Here is a 13,588-nt window from a genome sequence, read left to right as displayed (position 1 = left end):
CCAAGTAAAATAACTGATGGTTTCAAATGAGTAACCTGATAAAGGAAAACTTATAGTAATGATATAGTAATGATAAGGAATCAAAGGACCGTCCATTCTGCTCAAAATAAAATATTTAAGTCAACAACTGAGACACAAAATGCATAAAAACATATTATACTTTTATAATTATATATATATATAAACTATAGTTAAATCCAACATTGACAACTTAGTTTCAGCAAAATTTTACTTTTATACAAAATTAATGTTTTTTATTTTAATTTATCTGATGATCTTGTTTATATCTAACTTGTTAAAAAATTTTCCTTTTGGCAGCACCATACTGCTTTTGGGATCTTAGTTGGGGGGATGGGGGGGGGTGAACCCATGCCCCCTGCGGTGCAAGTGCAGAGTCCTAATCCCTGGACTGCCAGGGAATTCCCTCTAACTTGTTAAATTTGATTTGTTTCTGGTAGTTTGTTTTAATTGTGGTTGAAAAGACCCCACATAATACAAAGTTTACCATCTTAACCATTTGCAAGTATACAGCTTGGTAGTGTTGAATGTCCTCACACATTGTGTACTACAAATGTCTAGAGCTTTTTCACTCTGTTCTTAAAGAGATATATGTAAAAAGCATTTATATCTATATATTGGCACATATTTAAGGAACAGTAAGTTCCTTAAATGAGAATTATTTAAATCAGCATGGTGGAGTTCTCAAGAGAACTTTTTCCTTTTGGAAATAAAAGGTCTAAGAAATGCTAATCAACGGACAGGGAGTCCTGGCGTGCTGCAGTCCATGGGGTCACAAAGAATCCGACACTGTTGACAGGACTGAGATGAGTGACTGAACTGAATCAACATGGTAACTATCTTTCAATCTAAATGTTTGCTGCACCCCACCCCCACTTTCCTCCCTAGCTAGATAGTTCACAGCAGGCTCTGAAGAGAAGGTGGTGATACCTCATTTCTTGGAAAAGCAGAGCCAGAGGAAAGCATAGCAGTTTTCCCAATCCAAATTCAAAACTTCCTTCTTTAAGTAGTAGGTATAATGTGAACACAAAACTGCCTTTCAAATTACTTTTTAAAATAGTTTCAAATCCATTATCCTAGTTTTGAGGCCCCATTATGAATCTCTAAAGTTAGTTTCCTTTCATGTCAAACCTCATTGCTAAGTTTGACATGTTATACCTCTCATCATCCAAGCCAGTGCTGCTGGCGCCCTGCTCCTTAGCAAGATGCTGGAGGGAAGAAGTCTGTCTCCAGATGCCATGGTTGTTCTGAGTCTGCTGTGACTTCTTGCCGGTCTTATTAAAACAAACTGTGCTGGTGAGTTTCTCTGAAAGCCTACATGGAAGGATCTTGCCTGGCGGTCTAGTGGTCATTGGGGATTGTGGGGAGGCTGACTTTGATCCCTGCTAAAGGAACAAGATCCCATATGTGTGTGTGTGTGTGCGCGCGCGCGTGTTAGTTGCTCACTTGTGTCCGACTCTCTGAGACCCTATGGACTGTAACCCACCAGGCTCCTCTGTCTATGGAATTCTCCAGGCAAGAATACTGGAGTGGGTAGCCTTTCCCTTCTCCAGGGGATCTTCCTGACCCAGGGGTTGAACCCAGGTTTCCTGTATTGCAGGCAGATTCTTTACTGTCTGAGCCACCAGGAAAGCCCAGATCCCACATGCTGCAGCTAAAGATCCCATGCACCACAGCTAAGACCCGGCCCAGTCAAATAAATAAATACTAAAAAAAAAAAAAAGCTAAATGGAAGTTTTCAACTTAGAAGCTCATAAGCTGACTTCTCCTGAGACTTCATTTTTAAACTGAAAGTTTGTTGTTAGGATTTGCCATTTGACTTTTTAGAAATAAGAAAAGATTCAAAGTTCCCATAAATAATCATTCATTATGAGGTTGAAAGCAAGGAGGAAAGGGCAAGAAGTGAAGGATTATTATTTACTACATGCGGCACTGTTCTACAATATTTGTATCATCCATCTTCCCTTATCCTGATAACCTCCCTAGGAGTTGTTCTGTTGTCCCCATTACAATGGCTGAGACTCTGAGAGGTAAAATAACTTGTGTCTAAGAATACACAACTTGTAATTGAACCGAGATTCAAACTCAGGTGTGTCTGATTACCACTCACTCAAGTACAAAACATGTCAAGACACCTCACAGACCAAGCTGGTCAGTGTTTTCTGCCACAGATGTTGTTTGAGCATGTTAGACAATGCCTGTACTCATTCATGGAGAGAGTCTCTCTGTCCATTCCAGCACGTTATCATTCTCTGCTCTCTGGCTCAGTTACTTGTATATTTAGCTGATAGGATCAACTTCAAACATTCTCTACACCCTACCCAACAGAGTGCATGAATCCCTTTGCTTTCTCTGAGGTGATCCCAGCACCAGCTAGGTCTCTCCCCCCAGCCCCCAGATATAAGTAGCACTTCCTCACCTTGCCACTACCTACGGTGTTGCCTGGCCTTCCTTGAGGCATGTGTCTAGGCTGCTCTTTACAGAGGACTGATATATGCCCTGTGGCCTGCACTGTCATTTATTGGCTTAATATGCACACTCTGTGATGCATTTTTATACTTTCCCATTTCTTACATTCTGTCTCCTAACTCAGATCTCATTTACATGGTGATTTATAGGGACTCTGAATATTATAATATAAAAGGTGTATGTGTTTAGGAGGAGTGAGCACATCTCCTATTTATTAGGAAAAATCTCCAATCTCACACTTCTTTGAAGATCTGACCTTGAAACTGCATAAATTAGAGCTCAGTCCCCAGTCGTATGAAGACCAGGGAAAAGGGACCAGCTGGCCCACCTTGCTCAGCTTCTCCTGTGTGCGGCCTTGGGTTTTCTCTTCTCACGGGATGGCCTAACTCCTCAGTTAGATTTTAAATAGCTGGAGAGCAACAGCATGTCTCACCGATCCTTGCACCAAACAGAGCTCCCTGCACATAGTAGGCATTTAATCAGTAATTGGAGGTTGGTTGCCAATCTGTGACTGCTGCTTTAACCTCCCCCATCCTCCCACCGCACCCCTGACCCTTCTGGTTTAGCTTTTGCAGGACAGTTTCATTAGACATGGTAACATGATGAATCAGAACTCTCATGCTCACACTGGGTTATCAGAAGCTTCCGCTTCCTGTGTCTTTTCAAAGAATAAGTGTATGCTGGTATCCAAAGACCTAGTTTAGAATCTTGAATTTCAAAAGTTTGAATGTGGGAAGGCCCTGCCCACCCACTTTGGAATGCCCCCCCCACCCTTAAGCCTACCTCACAGCATGTTTTAGTGCCTGGCCTTGGTGCTGCCACTTTGGGGTTTGTGCATGAAGTGCATGAAATCATTTCCACACTGACACTATAGCTTAAATCCATTCTTCAGGCCATTTTATCTTACTGGGCTTAAAGATCAGGTGATGCATGGAGGGGCGGCCTGGGCATTGTCTGGGGGGATAGGTCTCTACAGAGGGGCAGGAGCTGATGTGGGCCATCTTATTGGAGGAAAGAAAGAAGCAGGGGGTTCAGGGTAGCACTGTGGAGCAGTATCTGCTGCCTGAGAGTTTTGGACACAGCTGGTGGCACAATTCTCCTTGGGTTGGATGTTTTGCCCAAACCTAGTGTAAAACTGGACTTCCCTGGTGGCTCAGATGATAAAGAATCTGCCTGCAATGCAGAACACCCAGGTTCGATCCCTGGGTTGGGAAGATCTCCTGGAGAAGGGAATGACAACCCACTCCAGTATCCTTGCCAGGAGAATTCCATGGACAGAGGAGCCTGGCGGGCTACAGTCCATGGGGTCACAAAGAGTCAGACATGACTGAGCAACTAACTTCACTTTCAGTATAGAATTGTCCCTGTCCTAGGGGCCTGTTGTGAATGAACATCTTGTTTTGAAACTCAATTTGAAGCCAGAGTGGAAGTTTTCCTTTAGTCACAAAGTGAGAGCAATGAAAATAGGACCATCCTGCTGTGTTGGTTTTGGTCTTGGAACAGTACAGTGTCAACTTTTCTTTCTGATTTAGGAGGGTTTTACAAAATCTCCATATTTTGTGTACATTTTGGACATGAGAATCTGTCACGTCAGACCCCATCTCAGGTGGATTTAAAGCTCAGAGAAACAGCAGCTCTCTGCAAAGTTCTGAGTAACTGAACTTTGTTATAGCAACAGACTAGGAGGTAGAATCAGTTAATCCCTGAACTCAAGAAACCCTTGGCCCATATCCCAGATAATGCAAGATGCTGAAAACTGGTTGGGACCCAGACTCACCTAACACATTTCTCCTCTCCCTGAAGATTGCAGCATTTGATCACCGCCAGCAAGAGAGCCCCACCTCCCCATCACACCATTAAACGCGTGAACAGGCAGATTTCTGGGCCAGGCATCACCTGGAAGGTGGCAAAGGCCAGACAGGTACCTGTAGCCCAGCTGCTGCTCAGCGATGAGGCTGGCGGCCAAGCCGAGTGCCAGCTTTTCAAAAACAGCCCTTTTGATAACGCTGATTACATTTCCCTCACCAGAGCCTTGGGCTGATTGAGCAACAGCCAGCTTCTCCTGGTAACAAAGAGGAGGGGAAAGTAATCCAAACACAGGTTTTATTATAAAAACCCGGGAGTGAGAGAAGTCTGTTTATTCTGTAAGATAACACACCTGCTCAGGGCCCCGGAGGCTCATTTCCATCAGTTGCCATGGCAAACTCGTTATACTTCAAGGCCATGTGGCTTTGTTTCCTTTTGAGATCTGGTCCTTGTCCTACCTTTCCTAACAACTCCAGCACAATGACATGAGGCCTGCGACAGCATAATTGATTCCTCCTTCCTTCTATCAACGGTTCACATTTGCTGGGCACAGGACTGATCCTGCCTCCTCCTTTGAACTCGTAGCTCACCATGAAGGCATGCTTCAGAGAGCCGTCCTCATTAACATTCCAGGTCCCCCTTCCCTGTCAGCGATAAACAAGCCCCGCATCAACGGCCTCCTTCCTTCCAGCTTTACAAACGAGTGGCTCAGTTCCCTGTCTCGCTGCGGATCCAGGTGCCCAGGCGTACAATGCGGGGCTGAGAAGCTCGCAGGAGGGACTAAAAATAGAACAGCAGTTTTGGCTGCATACCAGAGCAGCTACTTCATCTCAACTTGCTTTGCACACTAAGCCTAATGGGATCCATCAGGCATGAGTTCCCTCGCCCTCCCTCTCTCTCTCCCCCGCTGCCATCTACCTTTAGCACCTTCCTGGTGAAGGGAGCCAAGGGAGGTCAGGCAAAGGACAAGAAGCCTGTGCCCTCCTGGTCTTAGTTCACAGGTCCTGGGAAACACAGGGGCTGCAAGTACTCCTTCCATACAAGTGTTTCTGGAAAAGAGCAGGCAGGTCCAGCCCATGGTCACCTTTGCCCAGGCACATGCCGATCCAAGACTTCCATTGTTTAGCAAAGGCTCAAATATCACTTCCTAAATACCTGTGTAAGTGTGACTGAGCCCCAGACTCAGACACTCCTTGGGAGATTCAATAGAGAACTGAACTACACTGAGCAGTCCCCTTGCAGGCCCCACCTGCTTGGCTTGAGGCTAAAGATTTGGGAGCAAAAGCCCCGCACAGATGGAAGGGTTTGGCAGCACGTGACTGCCCAGGCTCTTTGAAAGCCTCCCACCAGCATCTCATGATTCTATCTGAAAGCCTTTTGCAATAGAAAATAAAACAAATCAGTATGACGTTAGGAACATGCTGTCCTGCCTGGGCACCAGGCCTTCCCAAACGCCAGCTGTATTGAGTGAGCCGGGTTCCTTTATGTTGTTGACGTTCATCTCTTCCCAAAGCCTCCCCCCTACCCACAGGAGAGGTAGCCAGACCCATCCATTTCTCATTGCTTCATCTGAAAAGTAGTCCAGGTGTTCATCACTCCAACCAGGGTCACTCTTATAGAATCAGAAGAGGGGAGAGGGGGAAAAAAAAAAAAAAGGAGGGCGGGCAAGATGACTATCACAGTATTAAAAAATAAAAACCTTTGCTTTGTTGTTGTTTTGGAAATTGACAGATACAACAAAAAGAAACCAATCTCCTAGCAGGTTTTTTTTCTGTAGGCTTCTGGAAGGTGTCAAGGTCTTTTCAACCGTGCCTCAGTTTCCTGGACTAGCAGGATAAAATAAATATGCCAAATGACTTTAAGAAAAGTCACACTCCATGTAATCACAACCATAATTAATCCCCCAAAGAATTTCCCACAGAACAAGTTGCAACATGATCATTTAATCCTTCAGCCACTGAGGTGCAGCTTCCCTCAGGCCTCCTATGTTCATGAGGCTCAGTTTACCTCCAGGAGATACTGGGTCATTTGCTGAATAAATCTACCTTCAAACCCTAGAAAAGTTCTAGGTTCACAGAATGAATGTCTGCAGATGGGCAGTCAGGGTTTCTGGCTTCTAGCCCGAGGATGAGGCTTTGGTGGAGCTGCGGTTTCTCTGTACCCCATTTTTCTCATGCATAAAACAAAACTGCAGAGGTGCGTGAGTTTTAGGTCCTTTCCAGACCGAAGACTCCAGGGCAGAAATAAATGATACCAGAATTAAGTTTATATTGGTGATTTCATTCCTCCTTTTTGGTTTGGGTGGTTGTTTACTGGTTAGTGGGCCTGGACAGAACTATTTATCTTGAAAATTACTGCATGATTCTTCAAGAGAAGTGGCATTTGTTCTTCGTGGGACATTTTCCCACAGTCTCACCTTCCTTCTCTTTCATTTGCCACTAGGAGGTGGGTCTGACTGATTCTTCTTGGTTAATTAAGAACAAACAGAAAAATCCTGTGTTTTGAGAGACTTTCTGGATTATTTCCCAGTGATCACAGGGCTTTGCAATTCATTTGGCAAACATGATGGTGACAATGGGGCATTTGGCAAAGTGGATGAGGTGGTTGATGAAGTGACTGAGGTTAAGAAGAATGCTATTGGCAAAACATCATGAACCAAGTTCTGGAATGTTCAAAATGGAGAGTTTGCCTCTCTTGCTGACATGACTCTGAGAAAAACCCAGTCTTTAAATAGGTGATTTATTTAATAGGAAGCAGAGAAAAAGGGTATCAACAATTTTTCTGAGCACTGAGCTGAGAAAGACTTTGACTGTAGTCTAATACTTTGACTATAGCCATGAACTGAGATGTCTTTGAATAATACAGAAGTTAAACAGATGCTTTGGAACTAGTCACTGCAATTAAAAATTACATTTAAAATATTTAAAAATTTGTTGTTTTTTTGGCCACCGTGCAGCTTGTGGGATCTCAGTTCCCTAATCAGGGATTGGACCTGGGTTCACGGCAGTGAAAGAGCCAAGTCCTAACCACTCGATCACCAGGGAACTCCCTAAACATTACATTTTAAATATTCAGGTTAGGTCTGAACAAAGCCTTGAGGCTAAGAGGTTTTTTTTATTGAGTCAGACCTACCCCAGTTCCACCCCACAAATATCTGCAGATGAATGCAAGAGGACCAGGGTAGTGTCTAAATAAACCAAGTGTTAATCTCTGTGTCGGTGCTCTAAAATAGTTGCTGTAATTCCTCTGATGTTCGTGGTCATCAGATTTCACAGAAACTCTAGGGGTCAAATCCATCACTTGGCTAGGTGTTGTGTGTGTGTGTGTGTGTATGTGTGTGTGTTTCCAGTGCTACCAGCTGTAACACTTTAATGACTATTCGTGGAACACGAGGGACCTTCCCTCATTATTCACCTGGGGGGAGGAATAGTGGCTGAGGGCTCAGGACAGGTCTCCAAAGAGAGGGAGAGGTAATAACATCACATTATTAAACCTCCGCAAATTAGAAACATTTCAGAGTAGTCCTTGCTGGTGCCTTTTTTTTTTTTTTTACAACTGTGTATAGAGTCCTTGATGATGCTGTCACCTCCAAAAAAAAGATAATAAAAGGAGAGAAAGAAGATTTAATGTTTGTGTGTGGGGTGTTTTCCAGGCAATTTGAGTTAATTAAACAAGCACATCAGTTTTATCAGGTCTCAAATGCTATGATGCTTAAGGGTACTCATCATAGAGTCTTAGGAATGAGGACTTCCAGTATATGAGCTTTTCTTTTCCTAGTTTTAAAAGCAAAGACATTCACTGTACACAGTAGATATCTAGGTTATAATGTAAAGAAAACTAGTATTCTTTGCAATTCATCAGCAAAATTCCTTATTTCTAATTGATAAGTATTTTTCTTGCCTATGGTGACATATGGGCTTCACTAATAGCTCAGTTGTAAAGAATCTGCCTACAATGCAAGAGACCCTGGCTTTATTCCTGGGTCAGGAAGATCCGCTGGAGAAGGGATAGGCTGCCCACTCCAGTGTTCTTGGGCTTCCCTTGTGGCTCAGCTGGTAAAGAATCCACCTGTAATATGGGAGATTTGGGTTCGATTCCTGGGTTGAGAAGATTTCCTGGAGAAAGGAAAGGCTACCCACTCCAGTATTCTGGACTAGAGAATACCATGGACTGTATATAGTCCATGGGGTTGCGCAGAGTCAGACACAACTGAGCGAATTTCACTTTCATGATGACATATAAGGGTTGGATTATATTGTAATACAATTTAGCCTTGTTTAAGAGGTTAGGAGTGCAAGGAGATCAAACCAGTCAATCCTAAAGGAAATCAACCCTGAATATTCATTGGAAGGAGTGATGCTGAAGCTGAAACTCCAATACTTTGGCCACTGATGCGAAGAGCCGACTCATTGGCAAAGACACTGATGCTGGGAAAGATTGAAGGCAAGAAGAGACGGGGGTGACAGAGGATGAGATGGTTGGATGGCATCATTGACTCAACAGACATGAGTTTGAGCAAACTCCAGAAGATGGTGAAGGACAGGGAAGCCTGGTGTACTGCAGTCCGTGGGTTGCAAAGAGTTGGACACGATTAAGAGGTTAGACAGAGAAGAGGAAGCAGTGGCTCTCAGCCCTGCCAGAAGTCTTCATATCGGCTTATTATCTTGGACCATAATTAATTTCACCTTGTTCTATGTAGTAAGAATATATATACTATATATATTCATACATGTACATATATGTGTGTGTATATATATATATATATATATATATATTTCATATATGGGTGTTTTTGTGTATGCTTTCTGTGGAGACCAGATGAGCAAGATATTATTCATGTGAAGGTACTGTTGAAGGTATTTTAAAAAGAAGAAGAAAATATCCCTGTTGAGAAAATGTAATTTCAGTCCCCTAGGAGATTATTATGAAAATGAAAACTCAAGTCACTCCTCAAGAGTATTTATAACTTAGGTTCTAAGCCTTAAACCTTTTAGGATCATTAGGAATATTTTTGTCCACATAATTATAGAAGTGAATCTCTGGTTTTTCAGAAAAGCGAAAGGACTTGCTTAAGGTCACAGGGCTAGTTAGTGTCAGGGGAGATCCCTGGTTGCCTAGTGGTTAGGATTTGGCACCTTCACTGTGAGGGCACAGGTTTGATCCCTGGACAGGGAACCATCCCTCAGGCCATGTGGCATGAAACATAGCTAGTTAGTGGCAGACCCAAGACTATAACTCAGGTCTCCCAAACCACAATTCTAGCCTGCACTGTACACCTCCCTTCTCATCATACAATCCACAGACATTTTGATATATGTAGCCTGGGCCCTAAGAGCTATGATTTTACTTAGGATCATGGTAGTATGTGCTACAAAGTCGTATTGTTATAAAGTTCTACTGAAAGAATAAAACTTTCAAGATGAAGTTAAAAGGGGATGCTTAACTATCTGGCCTTAATCTTTTAATACAAAGCAGTCTCTCACATCGGTCTAATGTTATACTGAAGTAGATTTATCGATGTCCCCGAAAACAACGGCCCATAAAAATTAATATACATCTATCTCCTTTGAGATAAGTGAAACACAGTTTTACAAAAGAGTAAACCTTTTATTATTTGTACATGAATCAGTTCGGTCTGAGGACACACAGCATCTGGCATACTCAGAAATGTTGCCCTAAGCGGAGAGTGTTTGTGGTCGCTGGTGTTTACAGTAACGTCACTTGTATTATCTACGTGCTAGGCGCTGAGGGCCATTCTGGATACTCAGAGTGTTGGGGGAACGTGCACGGCAGTGGGTTTAAGAAGCAGGGAATGCAGAACAGTCATGGCCTCCATCTCAAAGACAAGATCCTTCAAGGTCTCAGGAGGAAGCGGCCCCTGCAGAACAGGTTTCCTGGGGTTGGAAGGCCTCTCGAGGAGGGATGGAAAACAACAGCCCTGAATGCTGCCAGCCGGCCTCAGCCACAAGAGCTGTAATCTGGGGGTGGGGGTGCAGGGTCACAAGGGGACCACCTGAAGGGTGGGCAGAGGCCCTCGGGGAGGAGCCACGTACTCCTCCTCTCTGAGCAGCCGCAGAAGGATGTTCTTTTTATTCTTGGGCCAGCTGTAGATGTGAGTGTTCTGAAGCCAGGTGGGCACGTGCTCCTAGGGCAAGGGGAGAATGACAGAAGCAAAAGCCATTAGAGAAACACCTGGATCCCAGATCCCGGGCTCAGTTCCCCAACATCCGTGGTTTTCTCTTCTCAGGCACCGCCTGCTAAACTCTCCTGGGGGCTGTGCGGTTTTGCTTTCGGAAGGGGTTTGCGTGTGAAATGCTCTTGGCTCTGGATGCCAGCTGTGTAGCTCATTACGGAAAGCACGTGTGCACGGCTTGTCCCATCAGTCTCCCAGGCTACCTGCCCCTCGCCTTTCAGCATGCTTTTCACCGCCCTCCTCTAAAAGGGGTGGGACAGAGGTCACACGGAGCCACGTGAATTCCCCAGTGGCTCCGGGAGAAGTGTGCCAAGGCTGTGGGCGTTCATCCAACTCATTATCCTCTCACTCCGGCCCCAGGTCTGACCCGCAGAAGAAGGATGTTCCCCCACCCCAGATCCCAGCGATCCGGCAAAAGCCGAACCTGTCAGCCAGGGATCGAGAGGGCGCAGTTTCAGACTGCCCGCAGGGAGTGGACATTCTGCTGGGGGCAGACAGATGATGCAGAGGTTTAGTGTGTTCAATGGCAATGCGGGCCGTGGAGAAAAATAAAACCGAGAAAAGGGGTAGGGAGTGCTGGGCAGGGATGAAACATCTGTGGTTTTAAGTCGGGTATTAGGGGAAGATCTCCTCAAAGCTTCCTCACTCTGCTTTTTTACATCTTTACTTGTTTTCTCAGTGAGACCCTCCCTTATATGTGTTCAGTTGCTCAATCGTGTACAATTCTTTGAGACCCATGGACTGTGGCCCGCCAGGCTCCCCTGGGGTCCAAGGGTCCCAAAGAGTTGGATGCGACTGAGAGATTGAACACACACAGGGAAAGGTCTCACTGAGAAAATAAGTAAAGATGTAAAAAAGTGGAGTGAGGAAGCTTTGTGGAGCCAACTTTGACCCCCGGTCGGAGAACTAAAATCTCACATGCTGTGGGGCAACTACTGAGCCCATAACTAAGACCCAATGCAGCCAAACAAACAAATATTTTTTTTTCAAAAGACACAGTTACTGCCTTGAGGAGTTCATAGTCTTATGATGGAATCAAAATGTAACTATTCTCCAGGCAGTAGCATGCCAAGGGGACAGGTAGGCGGGAGCGGTCTGCCCTTAGTGTGGGTAATTAGGGGATTGTTTGAAGAAGTTTAAAAAAACATTAACAAAACCAACTAAAAGTGAGTCTGCTTTTTTCTGTCACCATGCTCCAGTAATTCTAAACAATTACTCCCAACTCTCCTACCCCCAGCCACATACTGTTGTTGACTCCAGGTACTCTCAAGAGAGGGACTATTCAATATTTGGGGCATGGAGGGGGGGAGCGGTCAGGAAAGGCTAAGAGATTGGGTGCTAGAGAGCTAAGTGAGCGCTCACCAGACAGAGAAGCCGGGGCAGGGCGCTGCAAGCAGCGAGGACACAAGTGCAAAGACACCAAGAGCGGGGCATGTGGCAGGACAGCTGAAACGGTCCACAGTGACCAGCGCACAGTGGCATTTGCGTGCACAGTGGCAAGGCAGAAAGCTGAGCCGGCAGGCAGAGCCCTCTTCTCAAGGGCCTCGTGTGTCATACAAGGAAGATGAATGCGGTCTGTAGTCGGTAGGAAACCCACCACAAAACGTCTAAGCTGGAGACAGATAGATCAGATCTACATTTCGGATGTTCCTCTTTGATGGCAGAGCAGAGGATGGCTGGTACAGAATCAAAGTGGACACAGCACAGCCAGGAAGGAGATCGTGCAACGAGAGCTGTCAGAGGCTGGAAGCACACCGCTGGGCAGGTTGTGCGCTGGGCAAGCCCAGGGGTCCTGGTCCCATAAACTAGACCCTCCTTCATCCAGGGCAGAAGTCTCAGTGCAGTCCTGACATCCAGGGCTGCTCCAGGCTGGGGCTGGGCCTGAGCTCAGGGTGCTGGGATCTGGCTCCCAAGACCTTCACTACACCGCTGCCATTGCTTCTCCAAGCCTGGCACAGGCTCTCAGATGTTTTTCGTCCCTGTTCTCCAAATCTGCCGGCCTGCCCTTCTAGCAGGGCACAGGAACACAATCCCTCCTATGAGCCACCGCAGAGTTCCCTTTGGTAACTGTGTAGGTTTAATTCCTGTATTCTGCAGCTTTGAGCACTGAGCTATGTTCAACAAAACATTTCCGGGCAACGGCCAGCCAAAAATGCTCACATCTTGACTTTTATGTACAAGAGATAAGAAGTATCAGATGAACAGCTTCTTTTCATCTCATGGGCTAAAAACACAAACTACTTCTTTGTGTGTGATGGCTGTTTGAACAATTAGGACAGCGATGGTCTATCAGATAAAGCTTTAAAATCTTCCTGATTCAGGCTTCTGCGCTGAGTGGTACAACTTGTTGATCTTTCTGGCAACACTGCTATCTCGAAGGACTGATAAAGAGCTGACAAGGTTTTCCACCTAAAATCCTGGAGATTTTAAACCAAAGCTGGACTTAAAGATTCGTTTGTTTGTTTATTTACCTTCTTAGCATTTGGGAAGAGTACAGGGATGAATCTGAAGTTCATGCTTCCTTGTTTTATGAACTCAATCTGCATCTGGAACAGAACACACTTAAAGGTTTAATTTCAGGACTGAGGATGAGAAATTAATGGTTCTCACAATCATGCAAGTCCACACAGGATTTTTGTTCTGATTTCCGTCAGCACCACACACTCCTAATTTTAAACTGTCCATCACACATCCACGCCTTTTGCTCATTGATCAATCATGTACTGAAAGCCTGTTAAGAGTCAAGCTCTGTGTTAGACTTGGGGTTTCAAGGACTAGGATACTTTCCAGGGTATTCTGAGCTGCCGCACAGCAGTTCACAGAAGCCACTCGTGTGTATCTCTTCCCAAGTCTGTGTTCAGTGACTTCACAGTGGTGGTGTGAAGTCGGCCCTGTGAGCATATTTGTACCATGGAAATGGACAAATGCTACAAATCAGGATTCCCCCTCCTTTTTTTTTTTTTTTGAGGACCAGTTTACCAGGTACCATAGCTATCAAGCCAGCAGCTTACTGAGCAGGCAGAAAGGAAAACTACTGACCACAGTGCAGTGTGAAAAGTATAAACAAATTGCCGTGGTAGCCCAATGGGGGCCATCCTTTCC

The 13,588-nt window shown here is 45.0% G+C and overlaps 1 protein-coding gene and 1 long non-coding RNA gene across 3 annotated transcripts in view; one reads left to right on the top strand and one right to left on the bottom strand.

Moving 5' to 3' along the window:
- The first annotated feature begins 920 nt into the window (after positions 1 to 920).
- Positions 921 to 13,588, top strand: part of LOC122685537 — a 41,968-nt gene continuing 29,300 nt past the window's right edge. Inside the window, exon 1 of the long non-coding RNA XR_006338431.1 lies at positions 921 to 1,314. This is a non-coding gene — a long non-coding RNA (uncharacterized LOC122685537). The remainder of the gene's footprint in view (positions 1,315 to 13,588) is intronic.
- TRAF3IP2 (TRAF3 interacting protein 2) overlaps positions 9,880 to 13,588 on the bottom strand; it is a 43,755-nt gene continuing 40,046 nt past the window's right edge. For both annotated transcript variants that reach the window (XM_043890415.1, XM_043890416.1), the window contains exons 8-9: positions 12,958 to 13,032; positions 9,880 to 10,438 (exon numbers count right to left, since the gene is read on the bottom strand). In XM_043890415.1, coding sequence (XP_043746350.1) covers positions 10,292 to 10,438; positions 12,958 to 13,032 — 222 coding nt within the window. In that variant the 3' untranslated portion in view covers positions 9,880 to 10,291. The remainder of the gene's footprint in view (positions 10,439 to 12,957; positions 13,033 to 13,588) is intronic.

The sequence above is a fragment of the Cervus elaphus genome, chromosome 28 (genome assembly GCF_910594005.1).
Source record: "Cervus elaphus chromosome 28, mCerEla1.1, whole genome shotgun sequence".
Taxonomy (NCBI): Eukaryota; Metazoa; Chordata; class Mammalia; order Artiodactyla; family Cervidae; genus Cervus; species Cervus elaphus.
Note: the sequence above shows the minus strand (reverse complement) of the source record. Positions and strands in the feature narration are given on the sequence as shown.